This window comes from Grampus griseus (assembly GCF_964374135.1).
Source record: "Grampus griseus genome assembly, chromosome: 2".
NCBI classification, from domain to species: domain Eukaryota; kingdom Metazoa; phylum Chordata; class Mammalia; order Artiodactyla; family Delphinidae; genus Grampus; species Grampus griseus.
In genome coordinates, this window is record NC_139018.1 from 63900454 (window position 1) to 63916383 (window position 15930).

General features: G+C 36.2%; 1 protein-coding gene across 2 annotated transcripts in view; it reads left to right on the top strand.

Moving 5' to 3' along the window:
• SNX6 (sorting nexin 6) overlaps positions 1 to 15930 on the top strand; it is a 54645-nt gene that overhangs the window by 24305 nt on the left and 14410 nt on the right. The window contains exons 8-11 of one of the 2 annotated variants that reach the window (XM_082647926.1): positions 1731 to 1836; positions 8609 to 8684; positions 10210 to 10249; positions 14289 to 14375. In XM_082647926.1, coding sequence (XP_082504052.1) covers positions 1731 to 1836; positions 8609 to 8684; positions 10210 to 10249; positions 14289 to 14375 — 309 coding nt within the window. The remainder of the gene's footprint in view (positions 1 to 1730; positions 1837 to 8608; positions 8685 to 10209; positions 10250 to 14288; positions 14376 to 15930) is intronic. The other variant, XM_082647927.1, reaches the window with a different exon arrangement.

The window sequence follows — 15930 nt, forward strand, 5'->3', positions numbered from 1 at the left end:
TGAACCTCAGTTTTCCCATTTTCAAAATTTGGTCAGTAATGCCACCTAGCTCACAGGATTGTTAGAAAGATTGAATGAGATGATATGTGTGAATATACTTACAAAGTTAATTATTTACCAAGGTAAAACCTAAATTTTTCTTAATGATTTCTGAAAATGGTACAAAAATGGATTTTTCTGAAAACTCTAACCATTAAAATATAAGAGAAAAATGTTTATATTACATTATTAAGTAAATACTAATAAGAGATAAATAATGCTTTGTCATCATTGCCTGTTTTTATAAATACATCTATAGTAAAACTTGGGTGTAAAGTACTATTTGATTTATACTTTAATTTTGCAGAGACAGATCATTTGATATTAAATTATTTGATATTATAATTAATGTTGATCTTTTTTTTTCTTATTTATTTATTTAGGCTGTGCTGGGTCTTAGTTGCAGCACACAGGATCTTCACTGTGGCATGTGGGATCTTTAGTTGCAGCATGCAGACTTCTTAGTTGCAGCATGCATGCGGGATCTAGATCCCTGACCAGGGATCAAACCCCGGCCCCAAGTCTTACCCACTGTACCACCGGGGAAGTCCCTGAATTGTTTTCTTTTCTTTTTTTTTTTTTTTTCTCAGTACGCGGGCCTCTCACTGTTGTGGCCTCTCCCGTTGCGGAGCACAGGCTCCAGATGCGCAGGCTCAGCGGCCATGGCTCACGGGCCCAGCCGCTCCACGGCATGTGGGATCTTCCCGGACCGGGGCACGAACCCTTGTCCCCTGCATCGGCAGGCGGACTCTCAACCACTGCGCCACCAGGGAAGCCCACTGAATTGTTTTTTAACATTAAGTATAAACCACTATATTGATTATGATTTTGATAATTTTATTGAAGTAATAGCTGACATTTTTTTGAACATTTACAGTGTGGTGTTTGGTATCCCACATTTCATCTTCACTACAGCTCTGCAAGTTAGTTTAGCTCCATTTTTACATTTAAGAAAACTGGTACACATGAATTAGCAGATTTTAAATGACATTTTATCAGCACTAACTTCTGCTCTGTATACTGTTGATGTCGGTCTCAAATTACATCATTTCAGCTGGTGCTTTTTCAATAAACAATTGCTGTTTTAGAAGGGAGGAAAGTACTGTTAATAGTTTTTACTTTTAAAGTATTTCTAGTTTTGTTCCAGAAAAGATTGAAAACAGTGTTTAATATGAAAATTGCTCCCAGATAGCTAGTTTGGCCAGGTTCCCTAAAGCAGTCAAAGAGGGCCCTAATGACTAAGGGATTCAGGAACAGCATTCAGGAACGGCCCATAGAATGCATAACAGACCAAGAGAAACAGATTTTCACTTGTCTGCCAGGCTTCTTTCCCTTTTTTCTCAAAAGCAAATGATCACTCCCACTGGCAGAAGTATATCTGTTGGAGAACAGGATTGTAGAGGCGGAGCACAAGTAGGAACACATTTGAGTACAACACGTGAGTCTCAACCATAATGGGGAGCTCTAAGCCTTCAGCTGCAAAACTGTAAAAGATTTCTTACTTGATAGATAGAAACACATGTTTTTAAAGTCTGAACTTGTTGATGAAATCAATATAATGTCTGATTATTAGAGGATAGCTCTGCTGTTTTACTGATGATCTTTTATGATTATAAGGATAACAAAGTGATTTATGGGTTAGACTAAAGCAAGTAAGTGAAAAAAACTCATATTTTCTTTTGATCCCATAGGATGTAGATGATTTCTTTGAGCATGAACGAACATTCCTTTTAGAATATCATAACCGAGTTAAGGATGCATCTGCTAAATCTGATAGAATGACAAGATCCCACAAAAGTAAGGTTTTTCTCTGTGGCTAAAGTTTATATTGTTTAATGGAATATTTATAAAGTTATTATGTTATTTACAGTTTGTAAAAGTCTTGATATAGGGCAGTGGTTCTCAAACTGTGGTCTCTGCAGCTTTGATCCTAAGGCCCTTTTAAGCAAGTCTGTGAGGTCAAAACTACTTTCATAATAAAACTATGATGCTTTTTGTCTTTTTCACCATGTTGACATTTACACCGATGTTGCAAACGCTGTGGTGGATAAATGCTGGTGCTTTAGCACAAATCACGGCAGTGGCACCAAACTAATAGTCTTTGTATTCTTTCCCACAGCGCATTTGCAATTTAAAGTTTCGTTTAAGAATGTCCTTGATGGTATAGCACAGGGGAACTATTATATTCAGTATTCTGTAATAACCTACAGGGGAAAAGAATCTGAAAAAGAATGGATACATGTATATGTGTAACTAATCACTTTGCTGTATACTTGCAACTAACACAATATTGTAAATCAACTATACTCCAGTATAAAATAAAAATTAAATTTAAATTAAAAAAAAAAGAATGTCCTTGATGAAGCAGTGAAACTTATTACTTGTGGAAAGTCTCCTCCCTTGAGTATACTTTTTTTAATAGTCTGAGTGATGAAATGAGAGGTATGCATAAAGCACTTTGCATATGGATGTATGATGGTTCTCTCTAGAAAAGCATTTTAGTGAATGAGTTGCAACTGAACTAGCTGCTTTTTTTCATAAAATACCATTTTTACTTGAACAACTGACAAACTGTGATTATTGAAACTTGAGTATTTGGTAGACATTTTATTAAAAATTAATTAAATGGGCCTGACACTTCATGGAAAACAGCTGACAGTGTTTGTTGACAATGATAAAGGTCAGGCTTTCCAGCAATAATTAGAATTTTGGAAAACTTGTATCAGTCACCATGAGCTTGCTTTTCAATAGTTAAAGACTTAATCTGAGGAGATTGATGATAATATTAGTGTGATATTTTTGATATTATATACTGAAGTGTGTCAACATTTGGAAGATCTGTGTGATTCATTGAACTAGTATTTTCTTAATGATCAAAATTATGTATGTAAAAGATCTATTTAAAGTACAAGATAGATTAAAATGGGTTTTTTTAAACAGCTTTATATTGAGATATAATTTATATCAATAAGCTGCAATGTTCAAAGTGTACAGTTGGATAAGTTTTGACATATGTATGATATCATCACCACAGTCAACATAATGAACATATCCATCACCACCAAAAGTTTCCTTGTGGCCCTTTGTAATCGCTCCCTCCTGCGCCTGTCCCCAGGCCACCGCTGATCTGCTTTCTGTCTGTAGATTAGCTTGCATTTTCTAGAGTTGTATATAAATGGAATCATACACTATGTACTCTTTATAGTCTGGCTTTGAAATTCAACAAAATTATTTTGAGATGCATCCATGTTGTATGTATCAATAGTTCATTCTTTTTATTGCTGAGTAGTATTCCATTGTATGGCTATACCACAGTTGTTTATCCATTCAGCTGTTGGTGGACATTTGGGTTGTTGCTGGCTTTTGGCCATTTGAAATAAAGCTGACATAAACCATATGTATGTAAGTCTTTGTATGGACATATGCTTTCATTTCTCTTGGGTAATACCTAGAAGTAGAATGGCTGGGTCAAGTGTAAGTGTATAATTAATTTTTTTTTTTAAACTGCCAAACTTTTTTCCAAAATGATTGTATCACTTTACATTCCTACCAGCTGTGAACGAGAGTTCCAGTTGCTTCACACCCTTGCCAATAAAGATAATCAGTCTTTTAAATTTTATCCATTCTGCTAGGCCAGTGTGGTTTTAATTTGCATTTCCCAATGATTGATGATATTGAACATCTTTTCTTGTATAAGTCCTCCAACTTTATTCTTCTTTATCAAAGTCATTTTGGCCCCTCTGGTTTCTTTACATTTTCATATGGATTTTAGAATCAGTTTGTCACTTTCTACAAAAATGCCTGCTGGGATTTTGATTGGGATTGTATAGAATCGGTAGATTAATTTGGGGAGGATTGACATCTTAACACTATTGGTTCTTCTGATACATGAACATGGTATATATCTCCATTTAATTAGGTCTTCTCTCAGCAATGTTTTATAGTTTCCTTTGTACAGATCTTATACATCTTTAGTTAGATCCCTAATTATTTTTTGATGCTATTGTAAATGTTGTGTTTTTTACATTTCAGTCTCCAGTTGTTTTTTGCCAATATATAGAGATACATTGTATTTTCAGTGTTGAGCTAATAGCTTGCAACCTTACTAGATCAACTCAATTTTTAGCTTTATTAACTATTTTGTAGATTCCTTAGGATTTTCTACATAGACGATCATCTGCTAATAAAAACAGTTACACTTCTTCCTTTCCAATTTGAATGCTGTTTATTTCTTTTCCTTGCCCCATTATACTATAGCTATACCCTCCAGTACAGTGTTGATGGAAGTGGTGAAGGCAAGCAACTTGGCCTTGTTTCTTATGGGGAAAGCATCAGTCTTAAGCCGTTAATTATGATAATAGGTGTAGATTTTTCCTAGATGCCTTTTAAGTCAGGAATGAATGTTGGATTTTGTCAAATGCTCTTTTTGCAACAATTGAGATAACCATACGGTTTTTCTTTTTTAGTCTATTAATATGGTTAATGATGTTGATTGATTTTCAGATATTAAACCAACCTTATATTCTTGGGGTAAATATCACTTATATCATTAGATTTAATGTAATAGAGTACACAAAGTTCATTGATAGGATTTTACATTCCCCACAGGAACTAACCCTTAAACTTAAACTGCTTGTTGAGTAGAGTATCCACAGTTTTCTGAAAATATTAGTAAAATGCCTCCTCCTTTTCCAACGACACATCTGTTTGAGGCTAGATTTTCTCCCGATACTTGAACAAAAACAACGTATCACAGTAGAGTGAATGCAGAGCAGATAAGAGAATGGAACTATTCTATTATTATTATTCTATTAATCCAGACGCAAAAGAGATTTGCAAAACTCTAACAGTGTCACTGTGCTCACTAATTTTAAAATATATAAAGTTATTTTCATTTAAAATGTTATGTTAACTTATAATGGTTTATGGGACTTCCCTAGCAGTCCAGTGGTTAGGACTCCGTGCTTCCAATGCAGGGGGCACGGGTTCTATCCCTGGTCGGCGAACTAAGATCCCACATGCCCCACGGCCAAAAAAGAAAACCAAAATGTATTAATGGTTTTAATACTGTTATTTTACAATAGTAAATATTTAAAATTTTTGTTTTACTTTTTTAAAAATACAGTACATATTGATAGATGGTAACCCGCATAAACAAAGCTCTTTAGGGTCCTCAGTAATTTCTAAGAGTGTAAAGGAGTCCTAAAACCAAAAAGTTTCAGAGCCTCTGATACACAGACAGGTCAGTAGGTACCTAGAAGTACGAACCTCCGTTTTGGGGTATTGTTACATACGCTAATAGAAAGGAGGAAGTAAAGAAGTCTCAGGCCTGGTAACTTCTATTCTTGTGTCATTCTTTTGAGAGAGTTAAGAGTTCTTTTTGTATTTTATTTTCCTATATCTTTGTGATTTGCAGATTCATTCTAATGAAGTAGTAGTTCTTAGTTGCCTGTTCAGTAGTTAAGAACTATATAGTCAAAGTGTGGGAAACTTGAATTCCTTCCTAAATTCATTACTGATTTGCTTTAGAGCCTTGGGCAGTTCACATAATTAGTCTTGTGTTGGTTTCCTTGTTTATAAAATGGCATTAAGGATAAAATATCTCATACTTTCACTCCTCTGTTAAGAAAAACTTTGTCCCAACCCATCCTCTCCTGGCCCCTCCATCAGGACCCACACTACTCCCTACTCCCCACACACACCCAGAGTCACACAGTGCACCGTGAGGGCTCCAGCGGCACCCTGTGTGCCTTCCTAGGAAACCCCACACTCCACCCACCCCCACTAGGCCCTGGCCCCAGCCTGTAGGCACACCCCCTTCCCCAAAAAAAGAAAAACTTTGTAAATACGAAATGGTACATACTAGTGTTGATTGTAATAATTAGGAATACCTTTAAGTTTAGATTTGATGATTTAAAAATGGAAGCCTACTATATATACTTTTTAAATTTCTTAAAAAGTTATTTAATTCATAAACATTGGCATATCTATTATGTGCCAACCATCATGTTAGATATCGATGATTTCAAGATGAAGAAAATAACAGTCTTTGCCATTAAGGAATTAATAATTTTGCAGGTGAGATAAACACTAAAAGCAAAAAATTACAATATACTGTAATTAATCCTGTCATAGAGGTGTATATTAGTGCCATGGAAGTATAAAGAACTATAGGAATCATCTGTTAAGAAAACAGAATATTAGTGATTCTTACTGATTCTATTTGACCAAGTGGAATGGTGTTTTAGGGGAGATGGTAGTGATCCTGTTTTACAAAAATACGACTGTTGGGCTTCCCTGGTGGCGCAGTGGTTGCGAGTCCGCCTGCCGATGCAGGGGACATGGGTTCGTGCCCCGGTCTGGGAAGATCCCACATGCTGTGGAGTGACTGGGCCCGTGAGCCATGGCCGCTGAGCCTGCGCGTCCGGAGCCTGTGCTCTGCAATGGGAGAGGCCACAACAGTGAGAGGCCCGCGTACCGCAAAAAAAAAAAAAAAAATACGACTTACATATAATTAATTACCTTACATATATAGTGGACCCTTGAACAACACAGGTTTGAGCTATGTGAGTCCATTTATATGCAGATTTTTCTTCAGTAAATATGTAGTATTGTAAAAGTACTACACGGTCCGAGGTTGGTTGAATCTGCAGGTGCAGAACCGTGGATACAGGGGCAACTATAAAGTTAAACAGGGAGTTTTCACTGCGGGGAGGGTTGGCACCTGTAACCCCTGCATTGTTCAAGGGTCGACTGTAATAAAATTTTACAAAATTATAAAGTAAAAACTATTTTTTCATAATTAATGAACTTAGCCTGGATTATGAAAAATTAAGCTTTTCAACTTAATAATTTTATAAGTCACTGTGATTTATAAAATCAGAACAGTTTGTATATTTTTCGTGATCACATAATGCTGTAATAACCAAAGAGGGTAGTGTTCTCAAAGCCTAATGTTAGTTAGAATACAGGAATTTCTTGCTCCAAAAAATAATTTCAGGGTCAGCCTAAGCATAAACTATTAATGTATTCAATATTAAACACAGAAACCATTTTTGATTCCTACCTGTCAATAAACCAACCTTTAAGTGATTTTTGAGTATTATTTTTTTTTTTTCAACTTAACCTGTTAGGGTGTAGTGAAGAGTCTTATATATAAGTTACTGTTCATAGTCTGAAGTTTGTACTTGAAGTTCCTTTATAAAAGATATCAGGATAGAAGATTTGAGTAACAATAAGTAAGTAGTCACCAAATTTCAGCCATATAAGTTGAATGTAATTTTGTGCAAAATAAGAAAGTATAATGTAAGCATTACTGTTTTGTTAGGGGATAAACACATAAAAGCCTGGTAAAAATACTACTAGTATAAGTGGGAATACAAAGGAGGCATGTCTAGGATTTCATTAATGATAGCAAACATTTGTATAGTACTGTATACACTATGTGCCAAGTTTATAGTAATGTTTACTAACTCATTTAGTTCTCCAAATAATTATGTGAATTGGGTACCATTATTATCCCTTTTTCCAGATGAGGCACAGGCAGGTTAAGTGATATGCCCAAGGTCATACAGCTGGTAAATTGGGAAGCTGGGATTGGACAGTTTGGTTACAGGTCCATGCTCTTAACCATTGCACTATGCTATTCCTTTTCTGAAATTATAATCTTTTCTCAACAAGGGCATTGTCCTGTGGGGCAAGCCCTAGGAGGAGTACTGTGCTGATGTTGAGTACTTTGCTTCCTAGCACCCAAGGGTAGTGGTACTACCATTCATCTAGCTTCCCAAGCTCCTGCCTCAGGTCTACTGTTTGTAAATCTTACCTGTTACATTTCCTAAATATCTTCCAGCTTTGTTAGTTCCTCTCTGCTCTTAATGTTTCCACTACCTTGATCCTGACCCTCAGCATCTGACACAGCAGTTTCCTGGTTGGTCACTGTGCCTTCTGTGTCTCTCCACTATTAGTCTTTATTCAAGGCAGCAGAATTTTTTAATCTAAAATCCTTATCAGGTTGATTGCACCACTACTAGGATTTTAAAATGTTTAATAACACCCATTCCCACAAGATCAGGTCCAAACTTCATCATGGCTTACAAAACCTTTCTTTCCCCCAAGATGCTTGGAAGAAAAATAAAGTGATTTTTCCATCTTCAACCCTCTCCACTCCCCTCTGTACCCTGCAGTGCCATAGTCCCAGAAGGCTCTCTGAAAATACTTTGCTCTTTTATGTCTCCCTGGCCTTTTTCCATGCTCTTCCCTTTATCCAGAATGCACTCTCCTCCTCTTTGCCTAGTAAAGATTTGCTCATCCTGCGAGCTCCAACTCCTATAGTGTCTGTAAATCCTTCCCTGACCTCCTCAGGTGAAATCATCTGTTTCCCCTGCTCGCGATGTAGTTTATACCTACTTCTAATATAAAATTCATCATTTTGTATTATTGTTTTTGTCATTTCTTTCACTAGACTTTGGGCATCTCATATTACATACACATTTTTTTGACAGGTAGGTATTCAGTAACTATTTTTGAATCAATGAATAAATATATTAAATTCTTAAAACTTTTTCCATAGGTGCTGCAGATGATTACAATAGAATTGGTTCTTCATTATATGCTTTAGGAACTCAGGATTCTACAGATATATGCAAGTAAGCATTCTGATTTAAAACATTAAATATAAGTAAAAGAAAATTTTTGTTGGCAGCTCAGGCACACACAATACTTCTGACCCAGCAGGCATTTTGGAATATTTTTGTCAAAACACGTTGATAATATGGAGCTTCTTTATAAACTTAGGTCAGTGTCATTTTTCTCTTCCCTTTCCCTCCTTTTTTTTTAAATCTGAGAAATAAAAATCGACCTTAGTATATATAATTTTAACATTTACAGTGTTTCATTTGATGAAAATTTGCCAATTTGTATGTGTGAAAGAGACAGAATTTATGTTTAAATGTTATTAGATTTTTATAATGTTTATTATAAATAAGAAATGCTGTTTTAGAATATATATATACACACATATATATATACACACACACGTATATATATATACACATATATATACACACACATACACACATACATATATATATATTTCGTTGGAGGCCAGATTTCAATGTACCATAAATAATCTTAGTTGCTCCGATAATGTTTAAACCCAGCTCTCTATTGAAAAATAATTCAAACACATTTTAAAAATTTTAAGTGGAAAAACTATTTTCATAGTCCATGCCTTTCTCCAAACCACATCCTTGAACTTTTCTATAGTATATCCTGTCTCAGTAGACATGTCAGATCCAGTTTTTCAGCAAATCCAGTTTTTCAGCAAAACGCTAATTAACATGCTACCTTCCCAAAGAGTTAGTTCTTAAGTATTTGATAAGAAGGAAAAACGTCAACTTTGCCATGTGTTATCTTTTATAAACCTCTCAAAGCAAGTTCTTTTTAGTAATGTGAAGTTCATAAAATTCATTTTAGCTTTCGATAGTATTTGCCCTAATCCAAATATAATGTCATCGATAATTACATATTTTACAGGATACCATTTAATAGTTTGGCATGGGGATATTTTTTTAGTTGGTGTCAGCGTTTGAGAGATGGGCTTTTTAATTAATAGTGAGAGTGGGGGCTTCACTGGTGGCCTAGTGGTAAGGACCCTGGGCTCTCACTGCAGTGGCCGGGCTCAATCCCTGGTTGCAGAAGATCCTGCAAGCTGCCTGGTGCGGCCAAAAAACAAAGTGAAAGTGAGCTATGAAGTAGAGATTGGCTGTTCATTTGTGTTGTTTTCCAAAACAAAGCAGCTCCATTTGAAAGTATTTAAGACATAACTCTTTGGATGTCATTGCCCTGTACTTCCGTAATAATTTAAAGGTATGGTTTTATTTAATATTATGTGGCATATTACCAAAGGATATCGAGACAGATTTTTTAAGTTTTTAACATATGGCTTAGACCGCCACCTTGAAATGGGAAGATTTTCTGTAATCGTATGTCAAAAGGAATCTGTTACATGGGTGGACGTACAGAGATTTTTGTTGAACTAAATGAAGTCTTCAGTGAACAAGACAAATATTGTAATGAGGTAAGAATGTTCATTATTAATCTGGTTTGGGGTATATTCTCTGAACATTTGAAATAGAAAATTATTTATGATGAAATATTTTTCCTTTCCAGGTTTTTTCTTAAAGTTTCAGAACTTTTTGATAAAACAAGAGTAAGTACTAATAATTAACCTTTGGGAGTCTAAATCTCTGCAAACGGTAGTGTTTAACTTGTTGGGCTGTGTTTAACTTTATTGAGGAGATGAGTTATACTTCAAAAGGTTGAAGAGACAGATTTAAATTTGGAAATAATGAGAGTTTTTCAGGAAATTTAGTTTTTGTTATGGTCTTTTGGTATATGTGTAAAAGTTCATACTCTTGATCAGAAAACGTGTTCATTAGGAGGCTGGGTTTATTTTTATGAAAGATCATTTTTTTCCTGGGGCTTTGTAAGCTAGAAGAAAATCTTAGATTCACTATAACTTTACCAAGATTATTGCTTTTGATCCCCCATGACACCCTGCTTTAAAAAAGAGTTGTATCAACATAAGACAAAAATATAACTGCAGAAAGTTTTCATTCATAGTAGTAATAATTTAATACTGATATAGTCTTGGTTTTCAGGGGTCATGTTAATTTATGATCATTCTATCTATCAGTTGATAGTGAAAATGTTTACTAGATTTGTAATGGTACTTAGCTGAGAGTCGTGGTAGCTAGTCCGTTGTAGAAATCAGATTTCATCATGACCTTGGCAGTTGAGTAGTGGAGACAAGTTGAAGAAAAGGAGATACTCTATCACAAAGGAAAAAGTTCTTAAATATGTAAGTAAATGTTATACTGGGGTCCATATAGCTCATTATTCTGCTTTGATATTTGTACCAGTGAGCATTTTCTGGGAAGGTATAGTTGTTTTTGTGTGCGTGTTCATTTATATCAAAAGAATAGGAATCTATCACAAACAGCCTTATGTGTCAATTCTTTTGGAAGCAGATGTCAAGGTGGGATTAAATGTACAAGAGATTTATTGTGAAAAACAAAGAGGAACGAGCAGGAGTAGACAGGAGGGGAGCGTTCCGATAATAGTGCAGGTCTACACCTGCAAAAGGAGAGGGAGAGGAAGGAGGACTGTGTAGGAAGAGTTTCAGACTATAGCGCAGTCCTAAGAAAGCTTTGTCCACGTCAGAGGGGAGTGCCTGAGCCAGAGCTGCCCATTAGAGGAGTTCTGCATCAGGCAAGAATGGGCTGGGTGGGGAGGATGGAACATAACTTTCGTATGAACATGGTTCCAGATCCAGAGATACTGCAGTTGGGGCTATCAGTCAACTGTGCTCCTTGCAGCAGACATTCCTCTTGGAGATCTGGGTGGCACATTTCCATAGCCCCAAAATTCTTTATTTCCTTTAGCATTTGCATGTTGTTCTGGTTATTATTGCTGTGTAACAAACCATCCTAAAATCAGTAGCTTTAAACAGCAACCATTTTAGTATGCCAGTGAACTCTTTGGTTCAGGAATTCTGAAAGGGCACAGCAGGGATGGCTTGCCTCTGCTCCATGATGTCTGGGGCCTCAACAGGGAAGATATGAAGGCCAGGGCCTGGAATCATCTGAAGGCTCTTTCACTCATATGTCTGGGGGTTGATACTGGCTATCAGCAGGAACTTCTGATAGGGCTGTTGGCTGTGACACCTACATGTGGCTTTCCCATGGAGCTGCTTAGGCTTCTTCACAGCATGGTAAAGAGGTTCCAAAAGCGAGTATCCCAAATTATGGGAAGTAGAAGCTGCTAGTTTCGTTAGGCCTGGGCTTGGAAATTGGCGCAGCATCATTCCTGTATTGGGCAAGCAGTCTGAGAGCCCAGATTGAAGGGGAGAAGACACATACCCTACTTAATGGAAGGAGAGAAGCCCTATTTAAAAGCACTGAACATCATCTAGCATGTCAAGAAGTTCTGTAAGTTTGTTTCTCCATAAAGAAACTTCAAGATTTTTTCAGAACTTTTTATTAAAGTGTATTATACATGTAGAAAAAAACACATAACAGAAGTGTACAGCTCAGTGAAATGTCACAGTTTAACACACTCATGTAATGAACACCCAGATCAAGAAATGGAACATTACCAGCAACTCAGATGCCCTGTTCCGCTTCAGCTGCCTTCTGAGTCACCACCTCGGCTGCAAGGCTAACCACTGTCCTAGCTTCTAACAGCAAAAATTAATTTTATTTTCATATTTTATGTAAATGGATTATGCAGTATATATCCTTATGTCTGGTTTCTTTTACTCAATATTACATATATAAGATTCATTGGTGTTGCACGTCGGTATAGCTCCTTCATTCTTATTGCTGTATAGTTTTCCATTGCAAAAACATACCTAATTTTATTATCTTTTCTACTGGTAGGCATTTGGATAGTTGCTAGTTTGGGGCTCTTTACAAAGAGTACTGCTAAGACCATTCTTATTTATCTTCAGCTGAACATAAGTATTCATTTCTGTTGAATGTATGTAACTAGGAGAGGAAGTGATGGTTCATAGGATATCCATGTGAAAAGCTTTTGTAGGTACTGCCAAACTGTTTCCCAAAGTGATTGTAACAACTTACATTCCCACCAGAATGAATGTGAGCATCTCACTGCTGCACAAGTTTGTAATATTTGGTATTTTAGCTGTTCTGGTGGATGTGTAGGGTTTTTTTAATTTTAACAACAATTTCAGAGTCGCAGAAAAGTTGCAAGAATAGTACAAAGAATTCCTCTACATGTGTCACCCAGATTTTCTTAATGTTAACATTTTCTACATTACTTAAAGTTCTTTTATTCCCAGAAGTCCATGTTTATTGTTTTTTGCCCTTTGTGCACATTTCTCTCTCTCTTTTTTAAAGATAAGAATCAATTTTAACGTACCAGGACTTCCCTGGTGGTCCAATGGGTAAGACTCCACGCTCCCAATTCAAGGGGCTGGGGTTCAATCCCTGGTCTGGGAACTAGATCCCAGATGCCTTAACTAAGAGTTTGCATGCCTCAAGTAAAAATCCTGCACTTGGCAAAAAAGATCCTGCATAATGCAACTAAGACCTGGCACAGCCAAATAAATAAATATTTTTAAAAAAAATTTTTAATGTACCAATATGATTATCAGTGATTCTCCATACTGTCATCAATATCTAGTATAGAAAATGTTCCCAGTTGTCTCATAAATGGCTTTTTACGGTGGACTTTGTTTGAATCGGGATCCAAACAAGGTTCCCACATTGTATTTGGTTGACATGATACATTCTTCTTTATTCTCTGTCTCTCCAGACTGAATGAAGAGTTCTCATCTTTTTCTTTTTTATTTTTCTTTTTTTTTTAAATCATCCTTGTTTTTATTTATTTACTTTATTTATTTTTGGCTGCGTTGGGTCTTGATTGCGGCACACAGGATCTTTTGTTGTGGTATGTGGGCTCATCGTAGCGCAGGCCGGCTTCTCTCTAGTTGTAGCACATGGGCTTCTTGCTCGTTGTGGTGCTGCAGGCTCCAGGGCATGGGCTCTTCGTCGCGGTGCACAGACTTCTCTCTAGTTGTGGCATGTGGGCTTCTTTCTAGTTGTGATGCAGACTTCTCTCTAGTTGTGGCGCACGGGCTCCAGAGCGTGTGGGCTCTGTAGTTGTGGCACGTGGGCTTAGTTGCCCCGTGGCATGTGGGATCTTAGTTCCCCGCCCAGGGATTGAACCCTTGTCCCCTGCATTGGAAGGCAGATTCTTAACCACTGGACCACCAAGGAAGTCCCGAGTTCTCATCTTTTTAGTCAGACTTAATGTTTTAAAATTGTTTTCTGGTTGTCCACAGCAGAAGGATTGGTTTGAATTACCTAGTCTACTGCTGTTGCCAGCCTCTATTACTTTATAATCATGTGTACATATCAATTGCCATTGAAATGCATAGAGAGAAAAATACAGGTGAACCTGAAATATGATATTGAAACTCATTACAGCCAAGAACTTGAGTCAAATATAGAATCCTTCCGTAAATTCACTAATCTGTTCATTTTTTTGTCAGTTACAAAAAAAAAACTAACAGACTAACAAAAGAGAAGGAAAGGAAACTTAGTTTAAATAGGAATTGATACTGTAGTTATTTATAACTAATATTTTTACAATAATTAAGAAAGAAAACACTGAGTATAGAATGTAAGTACTGATTAAATACCCAATTTTTTCCCCTTTTTCAGAAAATAGAAGCCCGAGTGTCAGCTGATGAGGACCTCAAACTTTCTGACCTTTTAAAATATTACTTAAGAGAATCTCAAGCTGCTAAGGTAACTATTCTTTTTTTTTAAATGGACTGCTTTACAAAAGCCATCATCTCCTTAGAGGTTGTTAGACTTAAGATTGTTAAAGATGACTTATCTCTTGATTTTAATTGTATTTTTAAGTATGATTTTTTTTTCTCCTTTTATAAATTGTAGGTCAGGGAACCCCACATAAATGTTTCCTCTATAAACTCCTGATAGAATTTGTCTAGAAATTTTTTTTAATTGAATTTGGTATATTTAGTCAGGTGAAATACCTGCAAAAACAAAAGTAAAACCCCCAAATAACAGTTGTACAGCTAAAGGATTCCTAATTTTGTCTATCTAAGTCCTCTATTGAGGGTGAGAGAGCCATAAAACAGAGAAGTATGTTTTATTTTAAGGCATCTCAAGTTTCCTTTTGGAAATCTATGTGCAAAACTAAAACTCTTACTAATCAAAAAAAAGTTTAATAAAAACATCTAAAAAGCACTGAAAAGTTAGTGGCTCAAATATTCCAAATTCCATGTTAATTTATAAATTGACAATCCCATCTAATCATGGGATTGCTGGGTCATATGGTAGTTCTATTTTTAGTTTTTTAAGGAACCTACATACTGCTCTCCATAGTGGCTGTATCAATTACATTCCCACCAACAGTGCAAGAGGGTTCCCTTTTCTCCACACCCTCTCCAGCATTTATTGTTTGTAGATTTTTTGATGATGGCCATTCTGACCAGTATGAGGCGATACCTCATTGTGGTTTTGATTTGCTTTTCTTTAATGATTAGTGACGTTGAGCATCCTTTCATGTGTTTGTTGGCAATCTATATCTTCTTTGGAGAAGTGTCTGTTTAGGACTTCTGTCCATTTTTGGATTGGGTTTTTTGGGGTTTTTTTGATATTGAGCTGCATGAGCTGCTTGTATATTTTGGAGATTAATCCTTTGTCACTTGCTTCGTTTGCAAATATTTTCTCGTATTCCAGGTGTTGCCTTTTCATCTCGTTGATGGTTTCCTTTGCTGTGCAAAAGCTTTTAAGTTTCATTAGATCCCATTTTTGGTTTTATTTCCATTTCTCTAAGAGGTGGGTCAAAAAGGATCTTGCCGTGATTTATGTCATAGAGTGTTCTGCCTATGTTTTCCTCTAAGAGTTTTATAGTGTCTGGCCTTACATTTAGGTCTTTAATCCATTTTGAGTTTATTTTTGTGTATGGTGTTAGGAAGTGTTCTAATTTCATTGTTTTACCTGTAGCTGTCCAGTTTTCCCAGCACCATTTATTGAAGAGGCTGTCTTTTCACCATTGTATATGTTCTTGCCTCCTTTGTCAAAGATAAAGTGACCATATGTGAGTGGGTTTATCTCTGGGCTTTCTATCCTGTTCCGTTGATCTATATTTCTGTTTTTGTGCCAGTACCATACTGTCTTGATTACTGTAGCTTTGTGGTATAGTCTGAAGTCAGGGAGCCTGATTCCTCCAGCTCCGTTTTTCTTTCTCAGGATTGCCTTGGCTATTCAGGGTCTTCTGTGTTTCCATACAAATTGTAAAATTTTTTGTTCTACTTCTGTGAAAAATGCCATT